General features: G+C 58.4%; 1 protein-coding gene across 1 annotated transcript in view; it reads right to left on the bottom strand.

Moving 5' to 3' along the window:
* Positions 1–22,986, bottom strand: part of FSTL4 (follistatin like 4) — a 350,947-nt gene that overhangs the window by 41,492 nt on the left and 286,469 nt on the right. Inside the window, exon 7 of the mRNA XM_045826865.1 lies at positions 12,615–12,781. Coding sequence (XP_045682821.1) covers positions 12,615–12,781 — 167 coding nt within the window. The remainder of the gene's footprint in view (positions 1–12,614; positions 12,782–22,986) is intronic.

The following is a 22,986-nucleotide window of genomic DNA, read 5'->3' as shown; positions in this document are numbered from 1 at the left end:
GGGGGGGGGTGGTTGCATGGGGAATGGCCTGTAAGCCTCTTCCCTCTGGCCTTGCAGCTCTCAGCATGGGCTCCTGTTCAGCTGGTGTGGGCAGGAGGGGCTTTGGGCTGGTCAGAGGCCCCCCTGCGGACTGGGCACAAAGCGCTCCCCCAGGGCCTTTCGGTCAGCTGCGTTCTCTCCTGCAGAACCACGCAGTTCGGCCCGTCCAGGCCCGAGTCTGGACGTGCTGGGGGATGGGATCACCGGTGTTCCAGGGGACCCTGTACCAGGCGTGGCCTTAGCTACCACGCATCTCTGAGGTATGGGGCTCAGAGCTGAGGGGATGGGCTGGCTGGGCCCCCAGGGCTGCGCCGTGCCGGCTGCCAGGTGACAGCACCAGCGCTGGGACTCAGGAGGCTCAGGTTTTAGCTTGAACTCTGTCACGGACCCAACATTCCCAAGTCCCTCTGCCATCGGTGGCTGCGCCTGCAAGTGATGCCCTGCCTGCCTGCCTCCTGAGGGGTTGGGAGAGGTAGCAGGAGAGGCCCGGTGAACACCGTTCCCATCGCGGGGAGTGCGACAGGCGTGGGAGCGTTGCTGTTGCCTTTGTCAACTGAAGATGCAAAACTCCCCTTGACCGCCTGGAGCCAACACCAGACCATCCCTCCTGCCACTGCCCCTGGCCTTTGTCCACAGGGGAAGTGGGTGGCTGGAGGGAGGAAAGGCCACCAGCCAGTGGGCACAAGGGTTGTCCAAGGACAGCTCCCGCTCCCCGAAACGCTGGCCCTTGTCTTGCTCACACCCCCGAGCCTGGTCACAAGCCTCACGAGCCCTTTACAGATGCTTTCTGTCCAATTCATGAGCCCAGTGAGGGGTGCGGGGTCAGGGAGAGGCCTGGGTCAGGGCAGGGGCGGGATGGCTGAGAGGATGCCAGCAGCCAGTGTTCAGGGGCGAAGCGCCCAACAGCGTCCCCAGTGGAGGGAATGCTCGGAGAGGGCTGCAGGGATCCTGCGAGTTTCCTCTGAAAACTGCTCTGCTTCTAAAAGCCCCAGTCCTATTCCTCTGGGGAAGCTTCAATAATAAAAATAAAATACCAGATAGCTGATTTGTCCTGTGTCATAACAGAGTCATAATAGGTTCATACCTGAGTTGCTTATGAAAGGTAATGGTTAGTCAGTACTGGGGCCGACACATTTCTGGTCTGAGCTATTTCCTGGGTCAAAAACCCAAGTCTGGAGGAAAACACAATCCGCTGGAGTTCCAATGGCAGGGCGGCATCTTGAAAGAGCACTGGGAAGCTGGGTGCAGCCCCCGCCTTGGGACCCCCAGCACCACCTCACCTGTGGGCTCCAGGGCAGACTCCGTCCCACAGGGCAGCCCCCGAGCTGCACCCGGGGAGGCTGGTGCCCCCCCCATCTTCATTCCTCCTCCCCACTGCCTTCCTGAGCCCTCATGCCCACAGCACATCCTCACGGGTGGGCCCTTGGTGCCCCCTGCTTGTGGTCACGGCCATGGGGTTGTGGGGTCACAGGACCACAGCATTCCTGGGCTGAGAAGTGCCTGAGGCTGAGGCTCCCCCAGAGCAGTTGCAGAGCGATGCCCCAGTCTGTAAGAGCCAACTCTGTGCAGGAGACTCGACACATGCGTCCTCGTTTACGCCTCAGAACCCCCTGAAAGTGAAACCGAACCAAAGCCCAGTCCTGCCTCTCCTTCAGAGTCTGACCTTCCCTCACCACCTCCACAGCTACCCCTGGGGCCCAGGCGCTGCCTTCCCTCCTGGGGTGGGGGGGCAGCTGCCAGACCATGCCCCTCCTCGCCCAGAGCCACAGCCTAGAGGGTCTGCTGGGGCGATCTGCCTGTCCTCTCTCCAGCCCGACTCCTTCCACTTGCCTTCGTCATTCCACCGCAGCACAGCGGCCCCTTGCTGTTGCGCTGATGTACCCTCTTCCCCAGGAGAGGTCTGGCTCGCTTCCCTCCTTCAAGTCTGCTCAAATGTCATCCGCCACCCAGCACCCCCACCTTCCTTCCTGCTTTATTTCTGTCGGGCGCTCGCTACCATTTAACACACTGTTCTTTGTGTTTGCCCCCTTTGCAGTCTGTCTTCCCCCCCCCCCCCCACCCCGCCGGGCGTGAGAGCTCCACAGGGCGGGCAGGGCTCTGGGTGCGCTGCTCACCGCAGGGTCTGCAGCACCCGGCTCAGGACCCAGCATCGCTGAGCGACTGTGAGAGGCGTGGGTGGGGATTCCTGCAGGGATGGTCTTCTGGTTCTTAGGGTTTGACCACTGAGGCCCCCACTTCTTGCATTCCTGTCCACACAAGTGTCGCCAGTCACACGGGTCGAAGCGAGGTGGTGGGTGGGAAGGTGGAGAACTGGTCTCAGCCTCGTCCCCCGTGGCCCCACCCTGCCTCCCCCTCTGTGCTGTCTCCCTCGGGCCAGGGCGCACTGACACTCAGACCGGAAGGCAGAGATGGGAGAGCCCCCGCCTGGAGGCCCATCCCAGACTCGACGCGTGACTTGTCACGTGGCGAGCCCCTAACACAGTCAGGGGCTTTGTGTCTGTGTTCCCTCACTGCTTCTGGAGGCAGAGCCACCCCTCTGAGGTGCTCACCGAGGCGCAAGGGGTGTGTGGGTGCTCTTCACGGAGGTGTGGGGGTGCGGGGCGCATCCTGGCTCCACTTGGAGCCCCTCACTCGTTACCAGCCCATGAGCCTGGCTCGGGGGAGAACTCGGCTCCATAATAAAATAATGTCTGCAGGCTAAAATAATAGGCATCACGTAATTACAGAACAAAGTGCATATTGTTTTCTGGAACATGAATACTGGCTACAGAAATCAAATTTACCTCATTGAATGTGAGAGAATTACTTTAAAAATTGATTTATAAGAAGCTACGTAAAACTAAGGCTGCAATCCTTCCGCTTGTGAATGTTTCCTGAGGTCTGTCGGAGTACCGCCATCAAGGCTTGATTGCATCTCTGTGATTGTCTTTTTATGGATGGCTTTTTTTTTCCAGTTCTGGTGCATGGAAACGCATTAGCAGAATCAAGGCTCCTTGCAGCCGTAAACAGATGCCAGTGCAGACCATTCCGTTACTGATGCACATCCATCTTCGGGAAAGAGACAATTTTACTTAAAGACATGGTTTTTGCCTTTCAAAAAGTTATATTCCAAGTATCCGCCCTTAATAAAGAAAGTAATTAAATGAGACTTAAGTATTAAACTGTATTTAAGCAGAGGTGAGATGAAGGATGTTGCCATAGCGATGCAGGAGAGGCAGGTCTAAGTCACGTGACAATGAGTCCTCAGCGCAGAGGATGTGGTGACAACTTCGGAGTTTGGGGTAACGATCCTGCCAACGCTACAGGCTAAAACTCAGTCTAGAAACGTGTATACAGAGCTTTCCCAGCTCTGCCCTGCTCCTTGGGGAGAAGGGAGTGAGGGGGGCTCTTTGCCTCCACCTGGTTCAGTTCTGGCCCTGGGATCTGACTAACCTCAGCTTCCCGCCTGCGCCAGCGTTTCAACACCATGGACACAAACTGAGTGACACGCAGTGCCGCGGTGACGGCCGGCCCCCAGAGGGGTCTGCGTTCTCACAGGGACCCGCGTCTGTTCTCCAGACCAGGCAGGGCCCAGATGCACCGTCGGTGGGCACAATCAGGAGACCTGAGCGTGCATGCACACGCACACTTGTTCCACCCCCTCCCCCGCCCTCTACAGCCGACCACTCCGACCCATACCAGGGTCACTTCTTCCCGGCCCCTTGGAGGAGCACAGACCCGCCACTCTGCCAGGACCTGCAGAACCAGTCCTCTTGCTCATGTCCTTTCAAAAAAGGCCCTGCAACCTGAAGAGATCCCTAAGTGGCTGCCGAGCCCCAGGGCAGGGCTGTATGGACACCCACTTTCGGGGCGTCTGTCCTCCTGCCCAGGCCAGAGCAGGCCTGCGGGGGGGCTCCCGGCTCACCTGGGGGTACAGGAAGTGTGTGGTCCGTCTCCCCCACGACTGGGCATCAGTGGGGAGGCGCTTCCTCTCCCTGTCCGCAGTGTGTGGTGGGGGCCAGTGCACCGGAGGTGCTCAGCTAGTTTTTGCTGAGTGGATGGGGGTGTGGAGGCCAGCTGTGCTGTCTCTGGGGGACCCCTGCAGAGAAGCGTGGAGAAGAAGCAACACCACCTAGAGAGAGGCCGGGTCAGCCCTCAGCCATGGGGAGGGAATGTCCAGGCCTCAGGGTGTCCTGTCTCACAGGGGCAGCCGGGCCTTCGTTGGCCTGGGAGCTTTCGCCACCAGACAGCAATGTGACGGGGGCCCTGGGCCAAGTGGTGTCAGTTCTGCCTCCCCAGGGGCTGACACCAGAGGCCAGCCACATGGGCAGGACTTGAGACTGACTTCTAGTGAAACTCTGGACACCAGGCTCTTGAGTTTCCCTGGTGGACGGGATGCTGTGCGTATTGTCACACGTCCATGCTGGGGAAGTAAGTAACGTGCCCACGACTCCACGGGGCAGGGACAATGGCAGCTCACATGTGGACCCTGCCCCAGAGGGTCTACCCTCAGCAGTTTTAATCTGTAGTCTCTCCCTGTAATCAACCGTCACTGTGGCTGTGACAGCTCTGGAGGGTTCCTTGAGTCCTTCTAGCAAGTGACTGGGTCTGCACAGAGTTTTGGGAACTCGCCACACCTGTCGCTGATGTCAGAGTGACAGCCGTCTGGCATGGACTGCTGTCTCTAACTGTGGCTGGCTCCCAGGCTCAAACAGGGGATTTGAGTGGATGCCCAGTTGAGTGGATGCTGAGGGTCTGACCTGGGGACAGACTTGAATGTCCGAGTGCGCACCTGCAACCGAGGGCTCTCATCAGGGACACCGCTCTGAGCCCTCAGCTGGTCCTCAGAGGCCCCAGGGCGGACACCTCCTGACTGGCTGGGGCTCCGGAGTGGTGTGCGGGTGAGCGGCAGCGCGTGGGGTCCTCTGGTGAGTGGCAGGCCTGAGCCCTGAACAGGGCTTCGGATCTCTAACCAATCAGCCCCACAGGGTCAGCTTGGGTGGGCGGGGCCGAGTGCACCGCGCAGTCTGAGAGGCCTGGACCTCGAACCACAAGCTGGGAGGGCTGTACTTCCGGCCGGCTCCGACTGCGACTACGCTCTCCATGAGACAGCCGGCTGCCATTCGTGAAACACTCAGGGAGGATTAATGAAATTTCCTTCCATGGCTCCTTGCAGGGACAGGGAAGGCTTGCAATTAGGACGTTTCTCCTGAGATGGTGTTTGAAACTCTTCCACACTGTTGGTAGGAGTGCAACTCAGTGCAGGCTTTTTGGAGGGAGATCTGACAACACCCATCAAAACCAAAAACGTGCCCTCGCTGGAATGTAGTCACTCTGTTTCTGCGAACTTCTCTTACAGATCTCCTCTGCACACGTGCGAAGAGGTGTGTGTGAGGGCAGTGCTGGCTGCAGCAGGTACAGCCAGATGGCAGGCGGAAGGTGGGCGCCCCTGCGTGGGACTGGTGAGGGCAGCCAGGGGCTGTGCTGTGCTCGCTGTGGCTGGGGGCTCTGCGTCGGGGTCCCGAACCTGGATCACAACTTTCCTGAGGGGCCTGCCCCTTTGGGATGGGGCCAGAAGTGGGGACTGAGTTCATGGAAAGCCTTGAGGCCAGTGATGGAGGGAAGAGAGGTGACCTGAAGGGGGCCACCGAGAAAGCAAAGGCCAGTGGGGGCACAGGGAGGGGCAGAGTGGCCCCTACCAGTCTCAGGGGCTGGTGTCCCCGGCCTGGCCCCGCCCCTCAGAGCTCTGGCCCCGCCCCTCGGAGCTCTGGCCCACACTCCCAGCGGTTTGAACTCATCCAAAGCTCTCAGGAACCAGGTGTTCGTTGGCAACCAGGGTGTTCGACACCAGCCGGAGAGAATGGGACACAGCCTTTGAACGTTTCCAGTACAGTGTTTTCCCAGGCTTTAAAACAAAATGTACCCAAGCGTTTAATGGGATTATTTTAATGCGGAGCCCACAACCACTGCCGGTGGTGGTGCCGCTCTCCACGCTGATCAACGCCTCTCATCTTTCCGCAGTGGGCTCATGACTGGTTCACATAAAGACAATAAAGATTAAATGAGTCATGAGCGCCTAAATCATTCTCTTTTGGTCTTTTTAATAATTCACTTGCAAAGAAGAGCTGGCTGAGAGCATATGCTTCATTAGAGTTGTTTGTTCCTGGTTTTACACCATTTAGGCATGGGGAAAAAAAGCGAGCCTTTTAACACATCCTTCAAACACTGCCTCACGCACTTTCTTCTAATGGGTTTTGTTTTTCTGCTTTCATCACTGCACTCCGCCTGCTGACATTTGAAAGCCCCCCAAAAGCGAGATTGGGTGAAAGGAAAAATAAACCTGACAAAAGAGTGGCTCTCTCAAGTTATTTGAAATGTACTGAATTTGTTGTAGGCTTTTTTTTTAAAAGAAGAATACATTAGAAAAATGTTTCCTCTCCCTGAAAATATCCCAGCCAAACAATCCCACGTGCAGGTCGTGGCCTCTGCCCTTCTCCCCTGCTGGAGCAAATGTCAGGGGCCTGTGAGCACAGCCAATACCGCCTGAGGGGCCGGGCCCTGCCGGCCCCAGAGTGAGGCCCTGGCAATGCGGGGGGCTGAGGGTTGTGTCCCAAGAGAGAGGAACACAGAGGGTCCTGGTGGGGTGTGCGGGCCGGCTGGAGGCCCCGGGAGGTTCCCGGACCCGTGAGTTACCTAAGCCCGCCTGCCTCCTGGAGTTTGGGTGAGGGTTCAACGAGATGCCGCGTGCGCACCAGTCAGCATGGCCCTGGCCCCCAGGGCAGTGGGAGCTGCCTGTTCTAACAGTCAAAACAGTAGCATTAACACTGGCAAGGATCCGGCAGGTTGCCTGTGTTTGTGACTTTGGGGATGTCTTCTCCCTGCCTTGGCTCCCCTGATGGGCAGGTCACCTGTCCCTGAGGGTCATAAGGGACAGTGAAGAAGACAGTTATGAGGGGAGGACAGGTGATGTTGTTCAGGCAGGATGTGCTGCTGGGTTATGGGAAAGTTTGCTTCATCCTGGGCGGCTGCGTGTGGTATGGATGCAGAGCTGGGGCCTAGAATGGGTTGCGCGTTCAGTTTTGGCAGGAGGTGAGGCAGCTGCCCCCAGGGCCCCCAACCCCCAGAACACCTAGGACGGAGGCCGGGGAAGGAGGGGAGCCTACAGACCAGCCTCTGAGATGGGCCCCACCTCGGTCCTACAGCCTGGCTCAGAGCCCGCAGGAGAAAGTCGGGGTGCTGTGGCCCAGGTGAAAATGTGAGGTGCCTGGGTGGGATCGGGCGTGCCTGGCTTATGTGCAGGACCCCCCATGTGCGACAGGCCCCTGCCCCCCAAGTGCCCTCCTTACTGCAGGCTGTCTGCCCGCATGTCTGGGAGACCCCTCTGAAGCTGCACCAGGTGGCCCCCATTCTGCACGGGGGCCTGCAGTGACAGGCATTCCACTACCTCCCGGGGCGGCGTCCTTCCTGAGGGTGAGCTTGCCCTGGGGGCTCTGGCTAGGGCCCTGGGGCAGACAGCCCTTTCCCCACGAGACCTCGGTTGTCTGAGCAGAGCAGGGCCGCTTCGGGGCAGCTGGCCACGGGCCGCAGTGGGAGGGTGGGTGGGGTGCGGCCGGCCCCTGTTGGACATTGGCTCAGACCAGCAGCCCCCCCTCCCCCCCGCCCCCCGCCCCAGGGCAGCCTCGGCTGGGGCTCAAGACCAGCACCAACACAGGGGGAGCTCAGGGCACTTACATGGCCCGGCCCCCTCCCCCACCCCCGCCCCCGCTTAGCTTCTGAGATGGGGCAGCAGGTCATGGGTCCTGGAAGCCTAAGGTGAGGGCCACAGGCCCCAGTCGGGAGCCACCTAGACCCATAAGTGCTTCAGGAAAGAAACCAGCGGGCCCTGGCTGGGGTGCTCCGTTGGCTGGTGAGTTTGCCCCCTGGCCAGGGCACATGCAAGCATCAGCCAATGAATGCATCAATAAGTGGAGCAACAAATCGACGTTTCTCTCTTTCTCTCCCTCTTTCCCCCACCTCTAAAAATCAATAAATTAAAAAATAAAGCCATCAGCAGTTGGCCAGGAAGTAAACAAATTTCAGGCAGCCTTTGTTAGCTCTGGGATAGGTGTGGGAGTAACACTACCGGCTTCTGACAAAACACACAGGAAGAGACCTCATAATCCTGGGACCCCTGCTTGAGCCCGCAGGGCTCTCCTGGGGCAGCACTCTGAGGCTGCTCTGCATGGGGTGGGGGGTTGTTTCTCCAGGTGCAGCTGAGGCAAGGGTCCCTCATGCCAGCTGGGCCTCCTGCAAAGGGGAGGAGGCTCAGCCATCCTCAAGAGGCACACCAGGTCCTCGCTGAACTTCTCAGCAGTCTGAATAGGCGAAGCGTGTGGCTTGAGCCATCAAGGGGAGAGCCTTGCGCAGGAGCTCTGGGAGACCTGTGGCACTGTCCCACTCAGAAGGTGCCTTTGGGCAGGTTACTGGGGAGGGAGATCCCCAACTCTTCTACCTCCCCCCGCAGAGCACCAGCAGGGCTCCCCTCATTTCTGGGTCCTATTTATTTGGGGTCCCCCTTGGATGCACATCTAATCCTATGCTGGAAAGGGTTCAGGACGCCTGCAGAATGTACATCTGACCATGTCACTCCCCAGGTAAATAGCTACAGACCCACTGCCCAAAGGGCACAGCCAAGGTCCTTTATGTTAACATTCAAGGCCTGGCCCCAGACTGTCACTCCAGACCCACCCCTCACTTACCCCTGCCCGCTGAGCCTGGCCAGAACCGCTCCTCCTCCCGCCCCCAGAACTGGCTCCCTCCTTGCAACATGGGAACTGTGTGCTTCTTGCTGTGATTCTGCCTCTGTGAGTGCCTCAGGGCGGCCGCCCTGACCTGGCCCAGGCTGAGACAGTGTCCCTGTGCGACTCTCTGGTGCAGACCCTGGATTCCCGGTGCTCAGTAAGCAAGTCTGTAGGGTGACGCCCCACGTGCAGCGTCCGGATGGCCACACGCACGGGGGTGACTCCCGAACACTTCTGACAGCGGCCCGGCTGGCTGGGGAATCCAAGAGGCGCCTTCTCGCTTGGCTCCGGGCTAGAGGCTACATTTACTTTCTAATCAAATATTATTCTGACGCTCGAGGCATCCTTGATGTTTGCAAGTCGGAAAAGTTTAATTACATGTGTCATTAGGATGGCATTCTGTAGCAGCTCTGTGGCAGGATTCATTAACAGAGTGCTTAACAGATAAGACAAGACAAATTAATATTTTGTTGCCCATGAAAGCATCTCATTAAGAGTGCAGTGAAAAAAGTGATTAATATTTTGTTGCCAATCAAGATGTCTCCCACGGATGACAAAGCGAGGGGGCCCACACCTCCCGTGTTCGCTCAGCTCTCCGCTCAGCTCCCCGCTCAGCTCCCCGCCCTCGTGTGTAGGCTGATCCGCTTCCCGGCCTGTGTGGCGTTTCCACAGTCGCTAATTACTGGCAGGGACAGGGTTCCACATCTGACTGCGGCGGGGGGCCAGGCCCTAGCAGCCGATCGATCTCTGACCTGTGCCCCAGTAGGGCTGCCCTCCTGGGCTGTTTCCCCCGACCAATCTCGCTTCAGAAGTGCCCTGGAATCCAGAGGACTTATCTGTCCCCCTCCACAGCTGTATCTCCCCAGGGCTGCTGTCCTCACTGTCCCCAGAGGGGGCTGCTGCTCAGGAATACCTGTTGTGTGCTGGGCCCCAGGCCAGGCTCGGGACACACCTTCGGCCTGGAAATGCGCCTGTGAGGAGGACATCCTCACCCCCGTTTCCCCATGGGCTCCGAGAAGCAGCCCCGGGCTGCTCTGGACCTGTGGGCGGTGGCTGGTCACTGTCTGTCTTTCTGCACGAATCGGGGCTGACGTGACAGGCAGCCAGGGCAGCCAGGGTTATGGCTGCCTGCCTGGGGAGCCTCGGGCAGCTGCTGGCTGCCTGCTTTTTGGGGACTCAGGGTGCACGGTGTTGTCTGGCAGCAGCAGTGACAATGACAATGACAACGATAATCACAATGGGAGTGCTGACAGTTACATGGAACACTTATGCTAAGAGTGTCGCATGTATCCACATGCATTTTTTCAGTCAGTCTTTGCTCTAACCCTATGAGGCAAGAACTGTTATTCATCCCCATTCCCCAGAGGGCGAAGCTGAGGCTTAGAAGGGCCAGGCACCCTTTCCAAGGGTAGTTGAGTGCAACTAGGAAGAGGAAAAGCTGAGACTTAAACCCGGGAGCCTGTGACCCCCGAGTCGGTACCCCGCACTCACAGGCTGTGCTGCCTTCCTCCGCTTCCTAAGGCGGGAAGCCACGTGCTTCTGCCACACAGACGTGTGTGTAGGGACGTGTGGCTTGTGTCGTGTGTGTTTGTTTATGTAGTGTGTGTGTGGTTGCACACATCACTCGAGGACCCCCATGGGGCTGGCGCCGCCCCGCACCCTGGCGTCGGGGTTCCTGAGAAGCACAGAGCCCTGCTCATCTGCGGGCTGCGGGCTGACCACGAGCAGCAGGCGCTTCCTGGGAGGGAATGCAAACCCATCAGTCTCCAGTGGCACCCACAATTACCCACATCGCTAACCTCGCAGCGCAGAGTAAAAATGCAGTTGAGTTGGCGCTGGAGGCATGTTCGAGGGAGGGGAAAAACACCCAAAGTAATTCAATTAACCAATGGCAAGTGCATTAAGAGGACTTCTGCCTCAGCCTTTATTCCTAGAGTCTTTCAATGGAGCATCGAGCCGGGCCGTGGATGTTCTGACAAACGCGGGCGGACCTGTCCTAGTTCTGAATCAGTCGCCTCCGGCCAAGCAGTCTGAAGCTGACACCCACACTGAGAGCTTCTGCACACACCAGCGTGCACCCCAACACACACCTCCACCCCCAGTCTTCGCAAACAGAACACCGCCTTTCCTTGCGAAGATCCCAGACGCGCTCTGGGCATCTTAGACCCAGAAGACTAGGCCCTTCCGGCGCCTGTCCGTCAGTCTGTCAAGCACCTGTGTTCTCCAGTTGGTACTGACATTCAGAGATGGGGAGGTACAGCGGGTGAGCACCACAGAGGGCAGATCGCGAGGAAACATCCAGCCCAGTGTGATGAGGGTGGGGGAAGGGCACTCCTGCCAGCTCCACCCAGGGTGGAACCCCCGAGCCCCTCCTTCTGTCTGCTTCCTGCACAGTCTCCAGGGTGCAGCGAAGGGGCCTACAGAGGGCCAGAGTCCCAACCCTGGGGGTTGCTGCAGAACTGCAAGTGGGCCTCTCCCCAGAAAGCAGTCTCAGAATTGGGAGCAATCGTGCAGGTTGTGGGGTTCAGCAGCCCTGCTGTGGTGGCAGCCTTGTTTGCCGTGCTGTTGCTGCTGCTGCTGCTGCTGCTGCTGCTGCTGCTGCTGCTGCTGCTGCTGCTGCTGCTGCTGCTGCGTGGGCTCACCCGTCTCCAGGGGGCGGGAGGGGTGGGCAGCCAGCTCCCTGCCTCCTGGCAGCTCACTCCCTTGCAGGCTCAGGCCGATGGCTGCAACAGTGTTCCCACTAAGGGGCTCAAGTTGGTCTCTTTTTTGGGGTGCGCCCTGGCCCTTAGTGCTATCCAACTCATGGGGTCACATGGCCCAGGCCAGCTCCCTCTGTCCCAGCACCTACCTAGCACCTTAGCGCTGTGAGTGGGAGCTGACCACTCAGGCTACAGGTCTCCCTTTTCTGGGCCACACCCCTGTCCCCGCTCCCCCCTCCCCCCCGCAGAGCCAGCTGGCCTGACCTGAGCAAGGAGACCAGGGCTGTCCCTGATCACCCAGAAAACTGTGGTCCTGTCACTGTAGCTGCTGGCCTGGCAGCACCCTCCATGATGACATCAGGCTGTCTTCTTGTGTGAGCTTCTGGGAAGCCACCTCACCCCTTGGGCCAAACCAGGGCCAATAACTATTCTCAGATTAATCCCTGTATTCCTCGAGTCCAACAGCAGGGAGGTGCTGCCGATGTTGCTTTGCTACTAGAGTAGTCCACTGAGGATCGGCTGTTGAAGGAACAGCTCAGAGTGCTAGACGCAGTGTGGGTGACGCTGGGACCCCAGCCCCGGCAGCCTGTCGGCCGGGTGAGGCTGTGCGAACTCAGGGGCTCTCCCATCCAGCTCATCACACCCCCACACCCCCTCCCCACCCCACAAACAAGGCCCCAACCAGCCCAGCAGCTCGCCTCTGCCCTCCACAGGGAATCCCCTGCCCCCGTGTCCAGCTGTCTACATCCTGACCTGCTTTAGGCCCGGAATCTTCCCCCCGGCGAAGACCTCACCCATGTTTCTCCCTGCCGTGGAGCTTTCCTGCCTGGCCATGTTCTCTGTTGGCCTGTGGTCCCATCTTCCGAGTGGTGGCTCACCACACGGCCCCTCCACTCACATCTCATCCTCACGCCCACCTCCTGGCCTTCGTCACTGCTTCAGCCAGTACAAGGACCTCCGGCCCTGCCCCTCACTGACCCGTTCACCTTCTCCTGGGCCTGGCTGGTGGGCGTACGGCCCCCATCCGTCCTGCCTCTGCGTGTGGTGCACCGAATGTGAGATGTCAAAAGAAAGCCCCAGACCCTGCCTCCGCCGCCGCCGGGCGCGGGTTACTCACGTTGATGTCCTCCAAATCCAGGAAGTTCAGGGTGAGCCCATTGCGCTTCCAGACGATGGGTGGCCTCAGGTCCCCGCGGACAGCACACGTCAGCACTGTGCTCAGCCCCACGGTCACCGTGGCCACACTGACCCTGTCCTCGGGGGCGAGGCTGAGTTGGACCACCTCTGCGGGGGGGAGAAGAAGGAGAAGGCGGTCAGGGGCAGGCCCGGGGAAGGAGCCTCCACTCCAAGGGAAAGAGCCCCGGGGATGGCCTGCAGGGCCGGGGCTCGGGTGGCTTCATGGCAACGGAAAGTCGTCCCCCATGCTGACGAAATGTACCGCTAGGCACGTCTTCTGCAGGAGGGGTCGCAACTTACATCAAATGACCGAGGGCCTCTGGGAGTCAAAATGGGTCAGGAACTACCACCAGTGGAGAGGGCTGTGGACCTGTGAGTTGAGCCACGAATGGGGGCTGCCAGGGTCCCGTGGGCCCCCACGCAGAGACCAGGGCTGCAGCATCCATCCTGCGCTCCTGGCCTCGGGCCTCACGACGCCTGGGCCGGGTGAGGAGCGGTCAAGGTCCGCTGGCTGGGCCGGCAGCTTTCTCTTCCATCTGGGGGCAACTGAAAGGTCGCACTGTCTGAGGTCTGGGGAATGGACTGGCTGACCTTTGCAGGCTTGTTTCTGTCTGGGGATTCGCTGAACTTGGATTTGGATTTCTGCTCGGCAACCATGCGCTACCGGTAGCCTTTAACTGTCTGAAGTGTGTTTCAGGCTGCACCAATTACTAATCCTCATCATTTCACACTTGATAATGGGCCGTGAGACTGATCATTTTTCAGGCAGTTGGAAGGGTCTAATATAATTCCCTCCATCCACAGGCTTTCTAAAATTCTCGGGATTTATCAAAAAGTTAATCAGACGCAGATGTTCAAATGCCAACAAGGGATCAGGCTGGGAGGGAGGGTCACCAGCCCACAGGGCAGGCTGCCTCTCCCAGACCTACAACTCGGGGGCTGGGGGCAGCAGCCAGAGGCGGCAGGAGCGGAGGGAGGCAGCCGGGCCCAGGAAGCCTGTGTTTCTGTCGGGGCCTGGGGAGGTCTGACAGGTGTGGAGCAAGGTGGAGAGGTGGGGACTGAGCTCTGCGACTCAGCAGGACACTTCTGAGCTGTGATCAGGCGGGACACCTGAGCTCACCCCCTCCTGCCTGTGTGTGTGGGAGACGGCGTTGGAAGGGGAAGCAAAACCGGCTTCAGGTGAGATGCTCTGCAATGCAGACACAGTCAGGTGGGAACCCGGGGACCAGAGCCCTCCCCACTCCACAATCGCTCAGTGGCCCTGCTCTGGGCTCATAAAGAGGAACAAGGTATATACTAGGTGCTTAATCAGTGCTTGTTGGATGGATGGATGCAAAATGGAGAAAAGGGAAATGAAGAAGGAAAGGAGCCAGCAGGCCGGCAGAGAGGGGACAACCACACACACAGGACAAATGTGACGAGGCACATGGGGAAGACCAGCACCGCACGGTGGATGTGGGCACACCAGCGCACTATTTTACAGACGAGGCGATGTGCTTCCCGTTCCCTCTCCAATCACCCTCTGCCTGCCGCCCTCCCACCTCCGAGTCACGAGGCTTACTGCTCAGGGGGGAGAAGGTGCTAGCCCACTCTAGACTCGGCTTTGGAGGGGCAGAGGGCAGCGAGGCGGAGAGATAAGGAGCATCTGCTGTAACTGTTAAGCTCCCACTGTGCTGTGCCAGCCCTTAGGACTCAGAACCCAGATTCTCCCCCAGTAGAGACGAGGATGTACCTCCCACTCACAGGATAAACCGTGAGGCTCTGAGCTCTAGGGAAGAAGAAAGGGGTATGGAATACCCCCTCGTCCCAGGGCATTGTGGGAGTCACAAGGGAGACAGTGAGAAGGGCAAAGAGTGTGCTTGTCAGTGTGGAAGCGAGTGCAACCAAGGAGGGGGCTCTAGGAGGAGGCTGCTCCTCCCCACCTGGGTGGCTACACAGGGCGTGACAGAGCCAGGGCCTGGGGCTATCTGCCAGAGCCCCCTCAGCTCCGGGGTGGCCTGGAGGGGCCCAGGGGTCCTTGCCTGCACGCTGGCTGGGCTGTGAGGCAGGGGACTGTGCCTGGGGACTGCACTGAATGGCCAGGTCTGGGCCCCGAGGCTGTGACCTGCAGACCAGCAGACCTTCAGGGCTGCGTGGTGCCAGTGGGGGCTGTGGGAGGCTGAACCAAGGGGAACCTCGGACTCCGGACTCCACCAGGCTGACAGAACCCAGACCAAGAGCACAGCCAGGGCTGACCTTGGGCAGAGCAGCTGGGGAGGGTGGAAGTGGGGCGTCTAGGCCCGGGAACTGGAGGTGGTGGAGGATGGCAGGGTGCTTACTTCCACACTCAGAAACCAGCTAGGGGGCAGTGGGGGATGCAGGGTGGGAACTGGAAACCCGAGGCATTTTTCTTGTGTCGGGCATCACTCGTGTGGATTGCTACAATGGTCCGCTCGGACTAGGCTTTGCAATGGATTGAACACTTAGGTGTGTTTCTCTCCCAATGGCTGGTAAGTGGGGCTTGTGCAGAAGTCAAGTGTGTTGCCACGTACGTGGTCAATTAATCTGCGACAAAGGAGACAGGAAATATATACAATGGAGTAAAGCCAGTCTCTTCAGTAAACGGTGGTGGGAAATCTGGACGGACAATGTAAAGATAAAATGAAACTAGATTACTTCCTCACGCCTACACAAGAGTAAGACCCCGAACCATAAAACTCCAAGGAGAAAGCACAGGCAGTAAAGTCTGACAGTGCTCCTAGTGATTTACTCTTTCGGATGTGACTCCTCGGGCAAGGGAAACGAAAGGAAAAACAAATGGGACTGCGTCAATGTAAACAGCTTCTGCGCAATGAAGGAGCCACCGACAAAACAAAACACAGCCTGATGAATGGATGGAGATATTCCCTAATGGTCTATCCAATAAGGAGTTAATATCCAAAATAGATGAGGAATTCATACAACTTAACACCAAAACAAACAAGCAAGCAAGCAATCTGATTAAAAAATCGGTGGAGGACCTTAATAGGTATTTCTCCAAAGGGGACATACAGAGGGCCAATGCACATGTGAGAAGATGCTCAATGTCACTAATCATCAGAGAAACGCAAATGACAACCACAATGAGCTGTTAACTTACATCTGTCAGAATGGCTATTATCAATAAACCAACAAACAGCAAGTGCTGGAGAGGATGCAGAGAAAGGGGAACCCTTGTGTATTATTGGCGGGAATGCAGGTTGGTGTGGCCACTGTGGAAAATAGTGTGGAGGTTCCTCAAAAAATTAAAAATGAAACTATCTTATGACTCAGCATTCTCACATCTGATTATTTATCCAAAGGAATCCAAACCATCAATTCAAAAAGATATACGCACCCCTTTGCTCAGCGCAGCATTATTTATAATAGCAAAGACATGGCAGCCACCCAGATTCCCATCGGCAGAGGAGTGGATAAAGGAAATGTGGTATATACTTGCATATACAGTGGAACATTACTCAGCCATAAAAGAGAACGAAATCTTGCCATCTGTAGCACCGAGAGTGGACTTAGAGGGTGTTACGCTAAGCAAAATATGTCAGACAGAGAAAGAAACTTACCATGTGATTTCATTTATATATGAAACCTCAAAAACAAATAAATGAACAAACGGCCCTGGCCGGGGTGCTCAGTGGTTTGTGGCCCCATCCTGCACACCAAAAGGTTGTGGGTGTGATCCCTGGTCAGGGCGCGTACAGGAGGCAGCCTGTTGATGTTTCCCTCTCACCTCGATGCCTGTCTGCCTCTCTCTTTCTCCCTCTCCCCCTTCCTCTCTGGAGTCAATGAAAGCATATCCTTGGGTGAGGATTAAAAAAATGAACAAACAAAACAGAAACAAACTCATAGATACGGAGACCAAACGGATGGCCGCTGGGGCGGGGGGTGCATTCGGGGTCTGGGTGAAAAAGGCGAAGGGATCAGGAACTGCAGACCACCAGTCCTGGGGACGCAAGCACAGTGCAGGAAACGTCGTTAATGACACTGTGACAACTGTGTGTGGTGCCAGGCGGGTGCCCCCGTTGCGGGGAGATCGCCTCGTAAGTTACACAAATGTCTGATTGCTGGGTCATGCACCTGAAACTAATATAATAATGATGGTCAGTTGTAACTGAAAAATAAAAACAATTTTCAGAAAGTCTTCTTACAAGAGGAACCTACATTTTCTGTGCACGCCTGTGCTGCTGTCGGACTGCAAGACCCACAGGGCCGGCAGAGAGGGGCTCCTCTTCCTGAGACGTGGTTGCCCCACACCGGCCTCGCTTACCCAGGGGGCACAGACTCCAGGCTTTCCCAGGCGCCTCGGGACTGCTGTGCTGCCTGAGGCCTGAGAAGCCCTGTCTTGGTAGATGGGGGTCTGCAGAGATGTCAAGGGGAGGGCATGTGGGTGGGGCGGTGTGGTGGTCTGGCCTGCAGGGGTACCGGGCCAATCACCAGGCCGGGAGCACAGGCCCTTACTCAGAAGGTAAGAGCTACGTGCGATGCCTGGGTCCTCTCTCCATGTGGCCCCAAAGCCACAGATTTCAGAAAAATCTGGAAAACTAACAAGCCAACACGCTGAGTGGGATGTCTGTGGGCCTCTCCACCTGCCCAGGCACAGCCGGCCCCGAATCTCTGCCCAGCACACCTGTGTCCCTGCCCAGCACACCTTCATCCCTGCCCAGCACACCTGTGTCCCCGCCCAGCACACCTTCATCCCTGCCCAGCACACCTGTGTCCCTGCCCAGTGCGCCGGCCCATTGTTTGCAAGTCTGAAGACACACATGCTGGCAGGAAAGACTCACGCAAAATCAGAACCCAAGCATGCCAATAGAACCCTCATAATTCTGCCCCTGTGGGCTACATCGACATGAACCAAACTGCAAATATTTGGATCATAGCAAGTTCAATGAAATGACTGTTTTATTGAATTTAATTAATGTCAGGGTTCTCTAGCTCCATTTAAAATTCTGAAGAGATTGACGGCCACAGAATCTCTCCTCACTCCCGGGGATTCACTGCTTGGGAACTCACGTCTGGCCGCTGCCCTTCCCTGCTCGATGACCTCCCGGGGTGGCTCCCCAGGGGGCCAAACGTGAAGCTGTGTCTTGGGCTGGGGCTCCGGTGGGCAGGGCCGGTGCCCGGCTACAGTTCTGGACACCTGGCCTCCAGGCCTGGCTCTGCTGGCAACACACCGAGGGGCCTGGGCAGGCTCCTTCCTGCCCCTGGCCTCCGCTTGGACATTTATGAAGTGAGGGGTTGGCTGGGAGGGCTCTGGGACTCGGAGTGTGCACGCGGTTCCCGGTGGACGTCCCTGCAGACCTCTCCTGGTCTCTGCATCTCGCTACCCCCCAGGGCAACAGTGGCCCTGCGATGAGAATGGGAAGGCTTGCCTGGCAAGTAGGGAATTGATGGAGAGCAGGAGAGTTGGGGGGTTCCTGACGGCTTGGGGCACCTGTCTCCCTATGTGCCAGGCCTCTGACATCAGTGGGCTCCCTGGCTCCCCCCGGGATGAGGGGGGACAGGTCGAGTGGCCACGGCTGTCAGCCAGCGCAGGTTGGTTAGCACAGGCAGACCTTCGTGGGGTGCTGATTAAGCTGTGTGCCCGGCCGTGGGGTTCCAGGCAGGACTGTTAGGGGCTATGGTGCCCAGCATGGTGTCTGGCACACAGTAGGTGGCTCAAGGCCAAGCTGGGCTGACAGCAGTCTCCTGGGAGACACCTGCCTCTCTCTCTAGGTCCTGCACACCGGAGCAGCGACACCCTCAGTTTCCCAGACACCCCAGGGTGGCGAACACCGGTGCTCGGCTGCCTCCTGCACAGCCGCTGTCCCTGCTCCTTGGGGCCTGCAGAGACAGGGTGGCGCTGGGGTGACCGGGCCCTCCGTGAACTGGGCCATAAACACCCTTCCTGAGGACGGGGGCCGTGGGACTGCAGCCGCTGGAGAGCTGGGTGTTGGCTCCTGTCACAGCTCTCCCTTCGTCAGGGCGCTGCTCCTCACTCTGCCCTGAACTCGACGAGACACTCACGGACCCGTCAGCACCCTTGCAGGCCGGACCCTGGCGTTTCACAGCAACAGAAATTAGATTTCTCAGAGTCGCGTCAAGTTGGCGTTGGTGTTAGAAACTCACTAATGGAACACATTCCTGTTTGGACAGTCGCTGTTTTCCAAGGGATGGTTCTGTGAAGAGATCATGTCAGAAGCTCACCCTGCCTGTCTGCACTGTGAGGCCCAAGACAGGGCCTGGGAGGGCAGGGCCAGGCTCAGGGGCCCCTGGGGCCCAGGGCCACAGGGACAGAGCCCAGGACTGGTGCTGTGACCCATCTCTGCGGCTGCAGCCTCTTCTCACTCTGCTCTCCCTGTGAGTGAATGTTCTGGCCCTGGGATGAGCCCCTCAGGGGACCTGGGAGTCGCCAAGGGAGGTGTGGCACCTGCGGGGCAGGCTCTATTGATCCCGCCTTGTTCCTGTGACCAGGGCCACCCTGTGCCGTTGGTGAGTGGGACAGGAACAATGTCTTCAGGCCACGTAGGGGACAGGTAACACCCTAGGCCTCCCGGGTGCGATGGCTTTGCCCGGCATCTGCGAATGGCTCACCCTGAGGAGACACGTGTAAGGTGGGGTGCCCTGTGTCCCTTCTTCTGACCCCCCCACCAGGGTCTGCCACCCCAGCTCCTTCTGCCAGCTGCTGGAGCATGGTGGGCAGGAGGCCTGGCCCCCGGGAACAGGCTGTCTCAGGTGCTTTCACCCCGCACCCGGGTCTGAGCCCTGGGCTGCATCTGGCCTGCGTAGGGGGCACTTGCCAGACTCTGTTGTTCCTTCCCGGGCCATCTGATTCCACTTTTGTGCGACTACCACATTCCTTCTTCCTGGCTTCATTTGGGGACAGCAATCAACTTATCCGTCGGTGACCTCCGGATTTGTGGGTAGTCTACTTTTTCAACCCGTGTTGGCTGCTTGGTGTTGCTCCAACCATCCTACAGTCTTCAGTCCTGCTCTCCACTGTGAATGAGCACCTCTGCACGCTGCACCGAGGCAGGGGCCGTACCTGTTTTCTTTCCTTCATATCCCTGGCACCCAGCACGGTTCCCAGCACACAGAGGGACTTCATGAGTAGTTTCAAGCAAGGGAGAGATTAGGACAGTGCTCATTCAACAACTGCTTACTGGGCACCGACTCTGTGCCAGAAGAGAGTCCCCAGCTGAATAGAGCCACCAGGAGTCGGGGATTTATTGCGTGAGAATCCACTGGCACTCTAAGCAGGAGGCCGATGTGGTCTGATTTATGCTGTCAAAGACCGTCTGCACATGGGTCAAGATGTCTTCATTTTCTTAACAGAAACCCTTGGCTGGAAACAGGGCTGACTGAGAAGGAACACGATCATCTGTGGAACGAGAAGGTGGGTGTGTTCCCCCCGGTTCCCACGGGCTCTGCGGTCCTCCACCGGCACCGAGCCAAGTAGCCCCAGGCCTCTTGGGCAGCGACTTCCTCGCAGAGTGGGGTAGGGACCCCTTGCTGCGCACAAGCTGGAAGGACAGGAAGCCTTTCCCAGAAGCCCCCATGCCGCTGTCCCCTTGGGTTCCGTTAGCCTGATCTGGGTCATGTGCTCACTCCTAAAGCCACTATGGCAAGAACAGTCAGGACTGGCGGGCAGAGCAGTGTGGCTGTGGGAGGGGTGGGGAGGGGGGAGGGGGTAGGGGGGAAGGGGGAGGGGGCCCACCCCAGGAAGGGGGTGGGTGTTGGGGCAGTGCTCTGGGGCTCGTGTGGAGGGTGGACAGAATGGGCAACAGAGGAAGATGGGAGACCTGCGGGGGCCTGTGGGGCAGGTGTCAGCGGCTCAGGCCAGCGTCGTGCAGGCAGAGGTGCTGGGTGGCAGGCTGATTTGGGGCAGCTGTCGGGGGCAGGGCTGATGGACTTGTCCACTTACTAACGTGGGGTGAAGGGGCGATTGAGGGAACAGGCAGAATCAAGAATGAACACTACCAGCCTGGCCTGAAAACCTGTGTGCGGCTTGCATTTACCAGACATCTGAAGGAGAGAGCAGACACTTGAGGTAAGATCCAGGTTCTGTTTTTCCTGCGGCAGGTGGATGGAGGGGCAGACACCTTCAGGATCCATCAGCATCTCGCTGGTACTTAAAATCATGAGACTGAGAGAGACCACCAGGGCGAGTGGTCGGGGGAGGAGGCCTGGGACAGAGGCCTGGCCGGCAGGACGAGGAGGGACCACTGGGGCCCACAGCTGCAGGAGAGGGGGCGGGGCTGTCCCTGTGGGGCTGTCAGTCATCCCAGCGCTGTCCAGAGCTCCGCTCAGATCCCCACTGAGATCTGATTACCGTTCAGGTCAGCGTGAAGGTCCGTTGAGACCTTGACATTTGGAACCTCGACTGTTTCCTGAGAGCGCTGGGGTGTGAAGTCGTCTCTGGGAGGGACTGAAGGAGAATGGGAGGTAAGGAGGTGGGAGAAGGGGCCCATGAAGGGGAGCAGAGGGGTGGGATGCTTGACGGGAGGTCCAGGAGACACTGGTGTGCGTTTAGGTGTTGTGTGTGCCAGCCAGTGGGATGGCCGGATGGAGAGGGCGAGCTTTGTGATGCAGAAGAGAGAAGGGGGACTTGAGAAGAAAAGTCTCTGGGCAGGTGATAGCGGGGAGCACCCCCTCCCCCAGAGCAAGTGTCCTCTAGCGGGGCGGGGACCGGGTGTCTGGCTGCGGATGGAGACGCGAGGCAGCGGGCCTGTGGGTGAAGGACCAGGAAGGCCCCTGTGGGGTGCGGTAGGGGTTCTCAACCCAGCTGCTCCTGCCCCCCAGGGGCACGGGGCTTCCAGCAGCCACTTCCCCTTGCACTTGTATGGGAAATGTCCCTCTTTGTCTCCGGTAGGTTCTTTAAGTCATCCGTCAGAGAGAGAGCCCTATAATGAATGCTTTGTCCGAGGACAGGTCTTGGGAAGAAAAATGCTTCCTGTTTCCTCCCCAAAGACTCCTCCGCCATCTGTCAGTTCGGAAATCTCCACATCTGGACCCGCGGCAAATTGCCTCTGGCTGCACTGGACGCCACCGTGCCTGCCCGGCGAGGCGCCTGCGGAGGCTGCGGGCTGACTGAGCAAACGCTCCACCTGAGGGGTGAATGAGCCCAGATCTCACCCACCTCTCCCCACTTCACAGTCACAGCTGAACCCCCTTCACACGCCTCTGGATAAGGTGCGTTCAGAGGGGCCTCTGGTCTCCTGTCCTCCGAGACTGCCGCTCCGGGTCAGGACCCCTTCCCTGGGGATGTCTCCGCATGTCTCTCGCTGTGCACAGACCTCCTCCCCTCCCGCTGGCTCGGGAGGGGGCCCAACTCCTCTGCCTGCTTTGAGGACACGCACACCCATCTCCAGTCTCATCCCCCACAGCGCCTGCTGAGTGGAGCCCAAACCAAACTCCCTGCTAGTGTCTGTGTGTGCCCAGGGCTTCCCATGCTCGCTGGCCATGCTGGCACCTCTGGCAGAGCAGCTCAGCCCGTGACACCTCGGCTTGAACCTGCGAAGCTGGCAGAAAATCAGTGTGAACACTTCTCGGCTCTATCTCTGCTCTGTCATCGCCACCCCCCGCCCACTGCCCCGTCCCTGTGGTGGCCACAGCCCCGGACCCAGACAGGGAGCCGCCTGGAGCCTCTGGGGCAGGGCTGGTGCAGGGCACGAGGCCCCAACAATCACCAGGGTAGCAGTGAACTAGAGGCTGAAAAATTATTTTCCACAACTTGACAAACGTGTCATCTGATGGAGGGAGACAGGGGTAATCGTAAGTCCCAGAAAACAGCTAGATCTATTCCTCAAGAAGTCAGAGAAAGGCAACTTAAGAGTTACACATGGTGCCTTGGTGCCCACCCCCAGCTCCTCATCCAGGCTGGGCATGGTGGGCAGGGGACACCCCGGGGACCGGTCACCGGCAGTGCTGTCCCTGGAAACGGAGGGGGCAGTTTAGCTTGATTCCGTGTGTTTGTTTGTTTGTGGTGTGATGCCGAGTGGCTCTGCATTACAACCGGACAGCCTCCTGCAGCCCGGGGCCACTGCAGGGCTCCCTGTGCCTCTGATGCAGGGGGCACGTGCACCCCTGAGCAGAAGTCAGCGTGCTGACAAATGGTCCTGCGTCGGGAGGCCTGCAGGTCCCATGTGGGGACATGCTGGGCTGCACTGGGGACGAAGCCCATGTCAGGACGCTGCAGCCAAAGCCATGCCGGGCCCAGGCCAGGTGTCTTTTGCAGCTGTAGCAACAGGCTCAGGTTAGGGTTTGAAAGGGTTGGAAGTCTTTGGGATAAAATATCATCTGGGGTCTGGTGCCCCTTT

Source organism: Phyllostomus hastatus, unplaced genomic scaffold (assembly GCF_019186645.2).
Source record: "Phyllostomus hastatus isolate PE091 unplaced genomic scaffold, TTU_PhHast_1.1 phas_contig_150, whole genome shotgun sequence".
In the NCBI taxonomy this organism is placed as follows: Eukaryota; Metazoa; Chordata; class Mammalia; order Chiroptera; family Phyllostomidae; genus Phyllostomus; species Phyllostomus hastatus.
Note: the sequence above shows the minus strand (reverse complement) of the source record. Positions and strands in the feature narration are given on the sequence as shown.